Source organism: Lissotriton vulgaris, chromosome 7, assembly GCF_964263255.1.
Source record: "Lissotriton vulgaris chromosome 7, aLisVul1.2, whole genome shotgun sequence".
Classification (NCBI taxonomy): domain Eukaryota; kingdom Metazoa; phylum Chordata; class Amphibia; order Caudata; family Salamandridae; genus Lissotriton; species Lissotriton vulgaris.
The window spans coordinates 502754904-502768799 of NC_141695.1; the positions used below are offsets into that span (position 1 = coordinate 502754904).

At 44.4% G+C, this 13896-nt stretch overlaps 1 protein-coding gene across 1 annotated transcript in view; it reads left to right on the plus strand.

Annotated features, from left to right (window-relative positions):
- The window catches only part of DNAH9 (dynein axonemal heavy chain 9), a 1435662-nt gene that overhangs the window by 828732 nt on the left and 593034 nt on the right, over positions 1-13896 (plus strand). Inside the window, exons 49-51 of the mRNA XM_086930591.1 lie at positions 51-311; positions 2225-2650; positions 5486-5605. Of these exons, the coding sequence (XP_086786717.1) occupies positions 51-311; positions 2225-2650; positions 5486-5605 (807 nt within the window). The remainder of the gene's footprint in view (positions 1-50; positions 312-2224; positions 2651-5485; positions 5606-13896) is intronic.

Genomic DNA, 13896 nt, shown 5'->3' on the forward strand with positions numbered 1-13896 from the left:
TTGCAATGGGTGCTTCTGATTTGCTAACCCTTTGCTTGCTTGTGATGTAGGTGGATGACCTTAAAGCCAAGTTGGCAGCACAAGAGGTGGAGCTGAAGCAGAAGAATGAAGATGCAGATAAGCTGATTCAAGTAGTAGGAGTAGAAACCGAGAAAGTCAGCAGGGAGAAGGCTATAGCTGACGAGGAGGAACAGAAGGTTGCTGTGATCGCAGAGGAAGTGGGACGGAAGCAGAAAGACTGCGAAGAAGATTTAGCGAAGGCTGAACCAGCACTTGCAGCAGCACAGGATGCACTCAACACACTCAACAGGGTACAGTGACCTGGTTTAATTTTGGACTAGCGAATCTACCTGGCCAGAGGTGCCATATGCAAGGGAAGGTTTGCAGAGATTTTCAACCACATCATCTTTGTCATAACCAGAGCTCCAATGTAAATCCCTTCAATTTATACTGCAGAAGCCAGCCCTTAGTCACAGTTCATAATCCCTTTGCAAATTATCACCATGTTTGCTTTCTCCTCTCTCTTGAATGGGCTCCAAGTCTTTACAGGAAGTCATCTGCAGGTCAACCTAGCCTGATGAACCCAAACACCTAAGCAACACTCTTTTTTCCTCTTACATTGTCCACGTCACGTATGAGTATTCTGTCACCCAGGGAGTCACTCTGGGTGGATTGCTTGCATTCTACTCCCAGTTGACCACTTCTGTCCTCGTGGAAACAGATAGGTCAGTTACTTCTCTCACTCATTTAGGTATTATTTCTCAGTGACTTCCCATTTCTTAGCTCCTTTCCCTCCTTCCCACTCTTGCTATCCCATACACTTCAACCGACTTTCTCTTCCTCTTTCTTTCCCTCTGTCTCCTATTCTTTCTCACACTTTCTTTATTTTTCAGTCCCTCCCACTTCCCCTTCCTCTCTCGTCTTCCCTCATTCTCTATCCTTTTAATCGCATCACTCACCTCTCACCCACATTCATGCGCGTTTTCTCTATTGCAGTCTCTCAGAACCCGCCTTCTTTCTCTCTCTCCCTTTCGCTCTCTCCCCCTATCTCTGGATCTAGTCGGCACCTTCCTGTTGAGCGCCGGTACTCAGAAAGACCTAATTCACTCAGGAGTTCAGAATAAGTTTACATAATTGGAAACATGAGCAATGTCTATACCAGGAACCAGAAAATACTGTTACTTTGAAATGGCCATTGCATTGCGTGCCAACAAAAGCATTTTTTTGCAGTAGACTACAGGGCCATAATTGTAATGGGAATTTCGAATTATCTTGTTCAATGTCTTTAGCTGAAACAAGCCTCGCAGTACAGAAAGCCAGGGATCTGTTACCAGCCTGGCTACGGCCTATGGGGTGATTGGGGTATTGAGGAAAGTCACAGGCTCCAAAGTATAAGTGAGGTAAATGTAGTGAACATTTCTCTGGACTACCTTAGCCATAATACAGACCTCTTTATTCATTTGAAGATTGTTAAAAAAAAAGAAGTCCGTTTGATTATAGAGATGCTTCGAGAACAGTGAGGGGCCGAGAGAGGCAAATTCCTGTTGTATGGATTTAAACGAGAGCTTAAATATAGCAGATAATAGTTTGCTTTATTTCTACCGGTTGCTACAATGCAGTCAGCATGAGGCGCTCATCAAAGCCTGCCCGCTGCATTCGGAGAGAACCATATGCAGGTATCTTTGATTATCCCTCCATTATACCTGCTGCAGTGTCTGTAGGGAAAAATGTCAGCCTGCTTGTACGATAGCAGAAACAATTCAGCCAAGAAACTCTTATAGAGAAGTTCATTTAAAGATAATACCTCTTGGTGAAAGCATCCGCTTTTATCTCTGCTCTCAAGAAAAAGTAATTTATAATCTTTTTTTTTTAATTCAAGACGTTCAGATTTCTTTTTAATAAGATGGAGCCCATTTATAAAACCTGTGTGTTGCTTTTTTTTATTCCAGATTGGATACACCCAAAGCAATTGCACATTTTGTGGCCTTAGAAATGCTCCAGAGATTCAATTGATTCCAATCTAACAAGAGAAGGGCGGCGCTGGCTGCAACAGGGGGGGTTCTATTGCAAGGCGCTCAAGTCATTATATTTAAAATTCAGAGGGCTCCTTCATGCTTCAAAGCTAGTCTTTCAGATTGATAACCCAGGAGCCTGCTCCATTTCTTTCTCAGCACAAAGGAAACACATTCATTTTTGTCTAACAAGCTCATTTTCCTCCTTCCAGAACAATCTGACAGAGCTGAAGTCATTTGGAGCGCCGCCTTCAGCCGTCACCAATGTCACCGCCGCCGTCATGGTGCTCACCGCTCCAGGTGGGAAGGTTCCCAAGGACCGCAGCTGGAAAGCGGCTAAGATCATCATGGGCAAGGTGGACAGCTTTCTGGAGAGCTTAATCAACTTCAACAAGGAGAACATCCATGACAACTGCATCAAAGCTATCCAGCCCTTCCTGAACGACCCAGAATTCAACCCCGGCTTTATCTCGTCGAAGTCATACGCAGCCGCCGGCCTGTGCTCCTGGGTTGTCAACATTGTCAAGTTTTACGAGGTGTTCTGTGAGGTGGAGCCCAAGCGCATGGCTTTGAACAAAGCAAATGCTGAGCTAGCCGCGGCACAAGAGAAGCTAACTCACATCAAAGCCAAAATTGCTGTAAGTTGGAATGGCTATTTTTGCAGATGTGGAAATTAGAATCCCTGCAAACATGAAATTCTTGGATTAGTACACATGTTAACTTTACCTCTCCTAGACTGCATCTTATACTGAAGTGTTGATGCCCACTGTAGCGGGCAATAACGGCTGTTAGTTACCCTCCCTGTTGTTATGGGCTTGAGTCACAGGTGAGAGTATATATCTAGGGGGGTGGAGTTAACAACCAGTATTAGCCCGCAGGTAAGTGCAATAAGTTTATCAACACCCGTTCTCCTACACTCAGCCTAAATTAGAGGATTTGCAGTGGCTCTCACTTGAAGCTTAGGATAAAACTTATTCATTCTCTTGTGGTGCTTTTCCTACTTGTCACAGCAGCTGCCATTAGAAACACTCCTGCCAGGTGTCCTCCCTTGATTTCTGGAAGGGGAGTGTAAGCACAAATCCCACAGAAATGTAGAAAAAAATTGAACATTTGCATTTGTTTAAGTTCTTCCAATTTTCCATGGTTGATTGGGCTTATATTCCCCACTCAGCAATGCAATGCAACGGGAAGAGCCCTTACAGCCGAGTCTTAAACAGCAGCTGCTCTTAGAAGAAGCAGAAGTTTTTCCCAAGTGCTTCAGTTAAGCAGCAGCTCTTTCTCCTGCGCCACTCTATATTCTCGAGAGGCTGTCCTTAGGCTGGGAAGAAGTGGCGGGTGGAGGAGCATGCCACTGGGGACACAGCGTACTGGAGTGAGTTTGCAGCCTCAGAATACCCCTCTGATGGCCTGTTCAGTAGCATTGAAGTCATGATGCTATCAAAAAGAGAGTAATCGACCATAATAGAAGGTAACCAGATCATCACATTGTTATTGTTTCAGCACAAATGCATACAAGCTAGAGCACAGAGAATATTATCTTAGTCTTCAATTTGCCTCCAGTTTGACTAGGAGGATAGTGCTGTTTTTTCAAGATATGATTTTGTTTTTTTAACATAGTTTGATATAGCGCGAACTTGACCCACTATCGGGTATCAGAGCAATTTACATAGCACCAGTTGCGTTACACGAGGACATTCACTTTTGTTAGGCATGGGGAGATTAGGTGATTTGCCCAGAATCACAGGATGTTCAGCGTCATTGCCGAGACTCGAAGCCGGTTCCCCCAATTCGAGGTCAACCGCCCTAGATGTTAGGCCAACTCCTCTCTCCACTGAATGTGTTTTCATTTGAAGATCCTTGTTGTTAGACAGGATGTTGTTTGCAACACTAAACATGAGTATTGATAATTTGCCCTACAGATATAATTTTTACCGACAATGCTACATATATGCACCCAGTCCCCTCAGTTCCTCAAAGGCAACACAAATCAGGCAGCCTGCAAAACACCAAAATCTGAGAAGTGCCATGGAGAGGTAACTTTGAGGCACTTAAAACAATGCTAACCATTTTTAAAGCATGCACTTCAAATTGGATTATCTCGTACTATTTATGAGAGATGTAAGAGCAAAATGGGAAGTTAGGGCGAATGCTAATTTTTGCTGTCAGATTTCTGCATCTGCTGAAATGCTGTCAACAAATGTAACAACATATAATTTTGCCTATTGAAATGATTTAGTGAAAAGTGGATGAGGAGTAAACAATATTTGCAGACAAAAAAATCACAACAGAAATATTAACAGTTATAATTGAGAACCCAACCTGAAGATGGTGGTGACACACTGAGGCACTACAGATGTGCTTACTCTTGATGCCATCAATAGGCATACTGATAGCACACTGTTGCACAAATATAACGATTATTTTCAAGTATTTTTCAAGGCCCTACTACTAGATTCTGCAATAATGCAGGACATATGAAGCTAGAGTAGGTTCACAGCGCAGAACTTAATTCCTCATAAAAATATGCTTATATCACAGCACAAAAGCGCTATATTAAGTCCTTTACTACATGTTAAACATATTCCTATTGCAAAAATTACAGTTTTTGTAACTTTTTACATTAAATTTTTTTCTGTGAAAGTTCACAAACGAATTCCTAAGCATTAGCCCACATATTCTAGTCTTCCCCATGTGTATTCAAGTCAAGTTGAGGAATTGCATTGCAAAAATAGAGGGATATGTACCAAGCATGAAAAGGGGTCTCAGTTCAAGGAGACATGTCTATGACTTAGTTACTTAAGTACTGGAATTAGGAAGGGAGAATTAGAGTAATGAAGATTACGGGTAAGTAATCCACAGAACCACAAGGTTTGGCACCCTTTCCATTAGAGTTTTATCCTAACACTCTTTGTCGGTGCTTGGGTTCAGCAGAGCATCAGCCTGAATCATCCCATCTTCAGAGGTTTACTGAAGCAGATTTGGTTAGCTTCTTCTCACAGACTAGAGTGTAGTGCATTCTAGCATTTTTTACTCTAGACTACCAGAGATCAGCCTGCATTGGAAGATACCTGGAGCTGTACTCTTCAGCTTGCCCTGTTCTCTCAACTAAACATGCTTTCTACTTTATAACCAGAAAAACTCTTCATTGATGAAGGTACAGCCTGAAGTCTGTCCTTAGGGAATTGCCACTCTCTTTCACTTTATATACAGTGTTAGCAGGATATGCAACTCCTATAATGACAAAGGCTGCAAGGGAAACATTATATGTGCCTTTTAAAGAGAAAATGTTTATTTATTATTTTCCGCAAAAATATGCCTTGTAAAATAAACGATCATCCCTTTGTGGCGAAACAAGTTTGTTCTTTAACATCAGGGTCAGAGGTATATGCATTACCTTTTGGTTCAGAGATGCATCTCCAGCAGTGTGCATGGATTCACGATGCATGGAATATTTGTGTTTTTTCTTGAAACAGCTCCTGAATGAAAACCTGGCAAAGCTGACTGCTAAATTTGAGAAGGCCACAGCTGATAAACTGAAATGTCAACAAGAAGCCGAAGCAACTGAACGCACCATCTCTCTTGCAAATCGATTGGTGAGTAATCATCAAAAACAGCCTTAACGCCTTAACCGCAGCGGTTTTTCCGCCGCGGTGCAGGCGTTCTAAAGAGTGGGTGGGGCTGCGTCGGCCGTTGGCCGACGGCAGCACTGGGGAGCGCGTGCTCCCGTCGGCCATCGGCCGAAGGGGAGCACAGAAGGGGTTAATACTGTGGCAAAGCCTATTTTGGTAAACGTGACCCCTAAGCCAATGTGTATAGTTTTATTGCCATACTATTCAATTGCCTTGCTGGAAACTGTAATATGTGTGATAAAGTAACACTTCTTGTAGTTCCCAGATCTTTGCTCACATGGAGACAGAAGCTGTTTCGGTTATTTATTCCTTATAATCCATTGGATTCACCACCCTCAACTACTTAATTTTAGTTTTTTCCTCTCAGTTGGGTCCGGTATGTCTCACGGGTAGGAGGCCGTGCACTGGGGACAGAGGAAGGGGTTGGGCTGGGGGTCAGGGGTCACTCAGGATGGAGCATAAAAAAATAAATAATACCTTACCTTGAGGCCGGGTTCCACGTTTTCTTTGCTCCTGCTCCCCTGTCTCCGACCCTAGGAACAGGAAGCCGGCAGCTAGGCTCTCTCCCTAGGCCAGTCACAACGCTGCAATGCAGCATTGTGATTGCTCTCAGCACTGTGACAGGGTGCTCAACCAGGGGCTGGAGGGGAGGGCATGTTCCCCATGCAGGCTACTGAATGCACTAATATGCATTTAACAATTACATCTAGCAAATGCAATCTTTGGAAATTGTTCATTGTGCCTTTGTTGGGCGATTTTCTGCACCTTGTAATCTTCAAAGAGACATGTTTAATATACCATCGGCCAGAGATGGTTGAGATGTCTTTAATTCGCAGCTCTTTTCTTTAAAAAGAATTTGCCAATATGACAAAAGGAGCTTCTACCAGTCTCTAAAGTGTGCTGTTTAATATTAGCCGAGCGTAGGGCTCCACTATCATTGCCCGTGTGGTTCTCATGGGTGATACAAATCATTCCTGCTCCAGTGTGCACTGTACAAAGTAGTTCTGCTTTGTTTTACTGAGTGCCGACTCATTTTTCAGCTACTTCTGGCAGCACTTTGCTTATTAGTCATGTTTTTCCATTGTACGACTCTTAGCAATCATCTGAATGAGCAAGGTGGAGGAAAAAGAGTAGCCCCTCAAAGTAATGTAATAAATAGTAAGTTATTTTCATCCATGTTTGATTTAATGAACATCAGGGCCGTGTTATGTAATAGAGGCATTGTTCTTGTTTGTGCCATGGTACACCTTTAAACAGGTGTGCTGGACTCAAACAGAAACTGTACATTCTACTGCAATCAATGCACTACCCTAGGGGCAGCTGCAAACCCATGCCTGCCCTGGGGCGAGCACATTAGTGAAAGATAGAGGCGTGGATTGAAGCATCCCGTCTGCCTTTCACTGTACAGGAAAGCAAAAGACACACAATTGATGGACGGAATGCAGAACAAATCAAAACATTCACCCCCAGTCAAGAGATCTGGGTTAAATCCATCATTCTTTTGCTCACCGTGCCACCCCAGTTTAGACTTGGCCATATGCAAATCAGTCTTGACCCTGTGCCTTATGGGAACAGTTCAGCCCGAACTGCCAAGCCAGGTCCTCCCTGGACAGGAAACAACCATCCTAGGACCAGTTTCGGTGTTTCACGCCTCATCAGCCAGGATAGCTTGATTCCAGTGGCACAGTGATCCCGGGACCCACGTCTGGGCATACCCGGCTCACTTAGGGCGAGAAAGCAAAGTGCACACAATTGATGGAACTGGAATGGCACGTGGAGCAAAAAAACAATGGATTTAGGCCCAGATCTTTCTACAGGGGTGAATGTATGACATTGTTCTGCATTCTGTCCATCAATGTTCTTTTTGCATTTCACTGTGCAGGATGATGAGGAAAAATAAGTGCCAGTCCTCATAACAGAGGGCCATTGGGCCCCACCTGCAACCATCAGCTCAAATTAAGAACCGCCTGCACTACAGGAGGGGAGATAAATGGCAAGAGAACAACTAATCATGACATGAAGATGCTTGAAATAGAGAAAAAAGATCAGATACCCTGAACTGTGGTTCCAGAAGAGTGGGGTGAGACATTCAACAAAGTAACCCTAAAAGATCTATCACAGACATGAGAACAGTTCCTCCTATGGGACGATGGCAGATACCTAGAAGAATGCCTCAAGAGAATTAGTATACACATCTAAAAGAATGGCTGAGACAGGCACTCGGGAAAATAATATATGCTGTTTATTAGTCAACGACTAATACAATACATAAATTATTTTAAGCAAACAAAGATAAAATAGGATGAGTTTCAATGAACAGCAGTAGTTATGTGATTGTACCTATCGCACGCCATCCATAACTATACGGATGAATCAGTAACATATTCTAGAAGGGAGCACACTCAAGAAACTTGTTGAACCTCTCTTCCAATTGAGCTGGTTATCAATCAAATTTTGTTTAAAACATTTGATCCATCAGTAAGAGATTTGTCCTCGAACCATGCACCTTCTTTTGCCAATCTAAGTATTGCTTGGCAAATAAACATAACTGGCACAGAATTGACACAAATACAAAATCGAGACACAACTTTATAGTTTTTTTTGTTGAAATGAGGAATAACCGCAAACCTTACAAATGTTAATATTGTTATCCTCCCTATATTCCTGGATGCCTGAGCCAAAGTCCAGCCCATCAAAAACCTCAAACCTTCCCCAGAACTGAGCACACATCTCCACTTGGTGAATCAGTCTCCTTTTTGAAATGGGAGTTTCGGAACCCTCTTGAAAGTCTCTCTTTGACTACCGAAAATGCTGCTATGCCATATTTATGGGGTATACTAAACAAATGCCAGTAATGTGAACATTTGTAAGGAACCCTTGTGACGGCAAGTATCAAAACAAGTTTTATATGGTGTTGCAAATCACCCTCAATAATCTCGCATGGGTTATCGCCTAGAGAGGTAAGCTAAAGTTTCCATAAACCTATTCCATTCGCACCTTTTAAATATTGAAGAATGTAAGGTCCAACCAAAGTTCCTAAACACTGAGTGTGATGCATTACATAATAAAGAGAAATAATCAAATAAGAGAATTGAGCCCACCCTTGCATGTATTCCTGGCTCCTAACTTGGGCTGAGTCACAGCTCCTCTCTGATGATGCTCATATAATTGTCTGAAAACACCTGCGCTGTCAAGCCAAACCATAAAGAGATGGGGGTGAGCCCACCCTTGCATGTGCTCTCTGGAAGGACCTATCAGCTAAACCGAGGCTTACCAAACAATGTCTGCCCTTGAGGAGGGTTTGAAACCTCTATCCATTGTTCAGCATGATCGCCGGTAGCTTCAGCGCCTGGATACCTACTTTGGTTGGAGCGCTGTAAAACGTGTATTAGAGTTTGGAAGCTGTGGAAGCGCAGGCTTATGCAACAGTCCTATTGGCTGCGGAGCTACTGTTCAGTAATTTGCATTTGCAGGCCCTTCTAAGACGGAGTTTGGATTCTCAGTGTATGCAGCACGAAGACCGCTCGAGATCCACACCAAGAGCATGTTTGGCTGCCCAGCTGCTGCCCCATTGGCGGCGTCTTTGATCCGGAGGGAGGCTGGCCTGACAAACCAGCGGCGGCGCATTGTGCCGGGACTACAGCAATCCGCTACATTGGAAATAATGCTTTAAATTCGCCACTGCGCGCTCAGCTCCTGTGCTGGCTCCCCAAGCTGCAATATTTTCTTTGTATGGCGAGGAATATAAACACTTGCTATTGATCAAAGGGGAAATGAACTCATTCGGTGTGACATATAAAGTAAAACGTATTCCGTAAAGGCTGCTCCGCAGCTCCACCAGTTCCATCTTTTGTTATTTAAATGGATCCGTCTTGTCGCTCCTTGGTGCCACATTGCAGAAGGGAGACAGCTATTAATGCGGGGTGCAGGCCCCAGAACTGCTGACGCCGCGGAATTAATGAACTGTGTTTGCCTGAAAGGAATAATATATTATTTGATCTTCGGAAGCTCACTCTAAGGTGCTGCACTTCGCTTTGCTGATGGAGATTGATGATAAATTATACATACTGTACGACACGTAAACACTCTTTTCTTCTTCCTTTTAAGCCCAGTTCACAAATTACCATAGCAGACGTGCTGGCTTAGTGTTATTGTACCTGTCACATCACCAATAGCCTCGCATTATTCCATTACCGTCACAAAGTAATACGCAACTACGGTCGTGCGGCCCTCTGGTTTTATGAGGCGAAAGCTGCAGCATATAATTTCAAAATATTGAGTTCTGTCTAATTGCAATGACTCCCTGGGGATGGCTTTGATGTGCTCTTCGTGCAAACACATGCACACACAAATCCACACAGAGTATTGTGCTTTTCCACTGTAAGCCGGTTGCACCGCACAGCAAGCTTGGGCAAACAACAAAGCACAGACATAAGAAATATGGAAAGAGGTAGCGAGTTGCACTGAGATGAAGCACACATAGTGTGTGCATGTCTGCATTTTGTGTACATTTTCATATTAAAGCCAAATCTTTTGCCTTTGCCAGTGTTTTTTTTTTTTTAAATCTCCAGAAGCCCTAAGGGCAAAGGGTATACCCAGACAATAAAGTCATGCTTGCTCTGCTATATTACTCAAGTTGTACATCAATGATGAAGCCCGCAATAACACAACTGGCCTCAGATTGCTTGTGGTGACATTCAGAGGTGACATGAGTCAAACGCTTGGGATGGAATGGTCCTGGTAGAGCACACCAGAAACTGATATACACATGGTATCTGCTGATAGTGGCACAGGGAACAACAATTGATGGACTGAAATAGTGGCAATGCTACAGGGCAACAAGTGGAGCATGGACCCCCATCTGCAACTGACTTGCTCCTGCTGTGGTTGATTCTGTGGTCCCTGCTGTGGCTACAGCTGCGGTGGACGTCATGGTGGCAGCTTTGGTCACTGCCACTGCATTGGCTTCCGGTAGAGAAGCGTGTATTCTTCAAGGCCCTGTGTTATTCTACAGGGCATTCAACAAATCTTGAGCAACTATCGTCACCCCTTTAGCTTTACTTATCCTCCATCTAGGGGTCTGCGATCTGCAGTATCCTCCTTGGCAGTGGTCCCCATTTTCAAGAAGCCAGCACTGGGGACAGTTCCTTTAGAGTTCTTGCCAGAAAGCGATGGAACTCCCTCCCTATAGCTCTTCGACAGTCCAAGACAGAGCTCTCCTTTGGCAAAAGTAGTAAAACTCGTTTTTTAGGTAGTTCTGCCTACCTCTGTTAGCCCTGTTCACTCTGGTTGCTTCAACTTGGTTAGCGCTGGGACGCTTCTGCTGAAGCAGCCATGACCTTTATATATCGCTTTATTATTATCATTATTATTATTATTTGGTATTATTATTACGATAGCCCCTGCTGTCATTACATCTACAAACATTGCTGTCGTTCTTGGTGTTCTTGCAGCATCTGTAACCGCTGTGGTAGTCACTGTTGTGCCAGCCACTGTGGCTCCTTTGTTGGCAGCTGTTTGTCTAGTTGTGGTCCATAGTGTGGTGGCAGCTGGGGTTCCTATTGTTTCTGCTGTAGTTACAACTGGTGGTTGCTGCTGTTGTGCGTGTCTTTCTTGCCGCTACTGTTGCTGCTTCACCATAGTACCTTCTGAGAAGGTTGTTGCTGTTATTTTTCTTCCTCTATTAACAGCTGTTATTGCTCTTGTTCTGACCATTGTGGGAGATGTTGCTGCTGTGGTCACCGCTGCAGTGATAGCTGTTATTGCTACTGTAGTCTCTGATATGGTGGTAGATGTAGTAGCTGCTGTAGTTCCTTCTGTGGATGCATGCCAATATTATCGGGAGCACACGTCATCATTTGTGCAAGGGAATCTCAGTTTTATAATCACAGAGAGGAAGTAATTTCTTAGTCCCCTCGCCAATAAAAAAAACGAATTAATAAAAAAATAACTGCTCAAACCCACACTGAGAGTCTTTCTCTGCATTCTTTTATTGACTAGCACATACGTTTTAACAAATAGCTAAAGCTGTCTGTTTCCAGGTTAAAAACAAAAGTGTTTAGAATCGTTTGTGCGTTTATAACTACACAAGCATCAGATGACTGTTTCAGTTCACTGAGGACCCCATTCTGTGACAGGTGGAGCAAAATGAATTCACTGAATTTCACTGCGCCTGATTCACAGTGTAGGACCTGGGATCCCTGGTTGGCTGAGGTAGGTACACTAGGCCAAATAGGGACCCTTGTTTCTACGTCAGGGAAAGGAAGAGTACCTTCTCAGATAGACCCTGCTCACCGCCTCGGTAGCTTCGCACGAGCAGCCAGGCTTATCTTCAAGGCAAATGTGTAAAGTATTTGCCACTACGCTCACAACAACCCAATGATAACACCACAGATGGACTCCACACAAGTTTCATAAAAACGAGTTTACATTTACATAAAAAGATATACAATAAGACCACACAATATAAATCCATCATATGCGTATTTGTAATATTCCTCCTGGCCGGTTGTTAGACCAGCCAGCATTTGTAAATTCTGACAATATTAAACTGCACTTCTAAACATTCCACTGCAGTCCTACTGCAATGCTATGCAGTTCGTAATGCTAGAATCAGGTGCTTTGCAATGTAAAGATAATGAAGTTCGTAATGCTAGAATCGGGCACTTTGCAATGTAAAAATAATGCAATGCGTAACACACAATCAGGTACTTTGTTATGCAGAAATAATGCAATGTGTAAGACACTTATCAGGTAGTTCCTTATGCTGGAATAATGCAATGCTTAATAAAGTACTCAGGTAGTTCGTTTGCAGAAATAATGCAATGCGTAATACACTAATCAGGTAGTTCATATGTAGAAATAATGCAATGCGTAACACATTACTCAGGTAGTTTGTTATGCAGAAATAATGCAATGCGTAATACACTCCAGCAGCGATCACGGTGTCTTAGGTGATCTCTCTGACACTCATGCTGACTCCCAGTCACCCTCTGTCAATAGTTGTCCCCACATGGTTATGGTGTAAACAAGTGCAGCTCTGCAGACCGGCCCCGATACTGCCACTCCTCTGGCAAGTATGGGCCACAATACGAGCCGAAGCAGAGGCTCGCACTGCAGGAATGGGAGAGGCTGAGCACATCTCCCTCCGAGCCCGCACCCCACCCAAGGTGTTGACACACATTACCTGGGGGGTGCGACCTCGCTCTCCTATCCTCTTCCAGTGTCTTGGGCCTCCGATGCAATGTTTGTGAATTCCGAGCAGTGGGACTTGGGTCCTCCCTCAACGAGGTTGGTCCAAGGTCCCACTCTGGCAACGGCGGGCTTGTGCCGGCGGCTCAGCTCCTCCGGGGCTGCTGGTCCGGGCCGCTGCTGCTACGAAGATCTCAGGCTACAACAGGGCGCATGCACACAGCGTTGCTGAGACTCACTTGAGCTTCGGGTGCACGATCACAGAGCACTCCTCACAAAGGTCTCAGGCTGCACAAAGCACATGCACACAGCGTCACTGAGACTCACTTGGACTCCGGTGCACACGATCACAGGACAATCCTCAAAAAGGGCTCAGGCTGCAAAAAGCACACTCACACAGCGTCGCTGAGACTCGCTTTGCCTTCAGGTACCAACAATAACAAAGCACTTCTTACGAGGGTCTAAGGCTGCAAAAAGCACACTCACACAGCGTCGCTGAGACTCTCCCTGAAACTTTTGTGTTTCTGAGTTTCCGCAACAGGGAGAAGTTACTTCTGAACACAGCACACAGCAAAGTCCTTTCAAGCAGGGGGAGACAGCACACAGCAAAGTCCCTTTAGCCTCTCCCTGGTTAAAACAGCAAACTGCAGGCCAGCCGCAGAACACACAGCAAGGGTCAGTCCTTTCCTTCAGTTTTTTCTTCCTTGGCAAAGGTTCCTCTTGACCATGAAGTAGCTTCAGTCTTGTTCAATCTTGATCAATCCATTTCTCCAAAGTTCAGGGGCTTCAGCTCTCATAGTTATACCCCTAAATGCCTTTGAAGTCTTTGTGTTCGGGGGGCACTGACCCATGTTCAAACCAGTTCTGGGTGCCTCTCTGCCAGTGACACCTTCTTCCTTTGATTAGTGGGGGTCTGGATTCTCAATCACTCACCATTGTTTTATGGCAGCGACGCAGGCCTCTTCACCTCTAGGGGCTACTCCTCCCCTTACACTCCAGATGCAGGTCAGCCTGTTGCTGTCTAACCTTCTCTCCTGGGTCAAGACATTCCCAAGATCCTATCA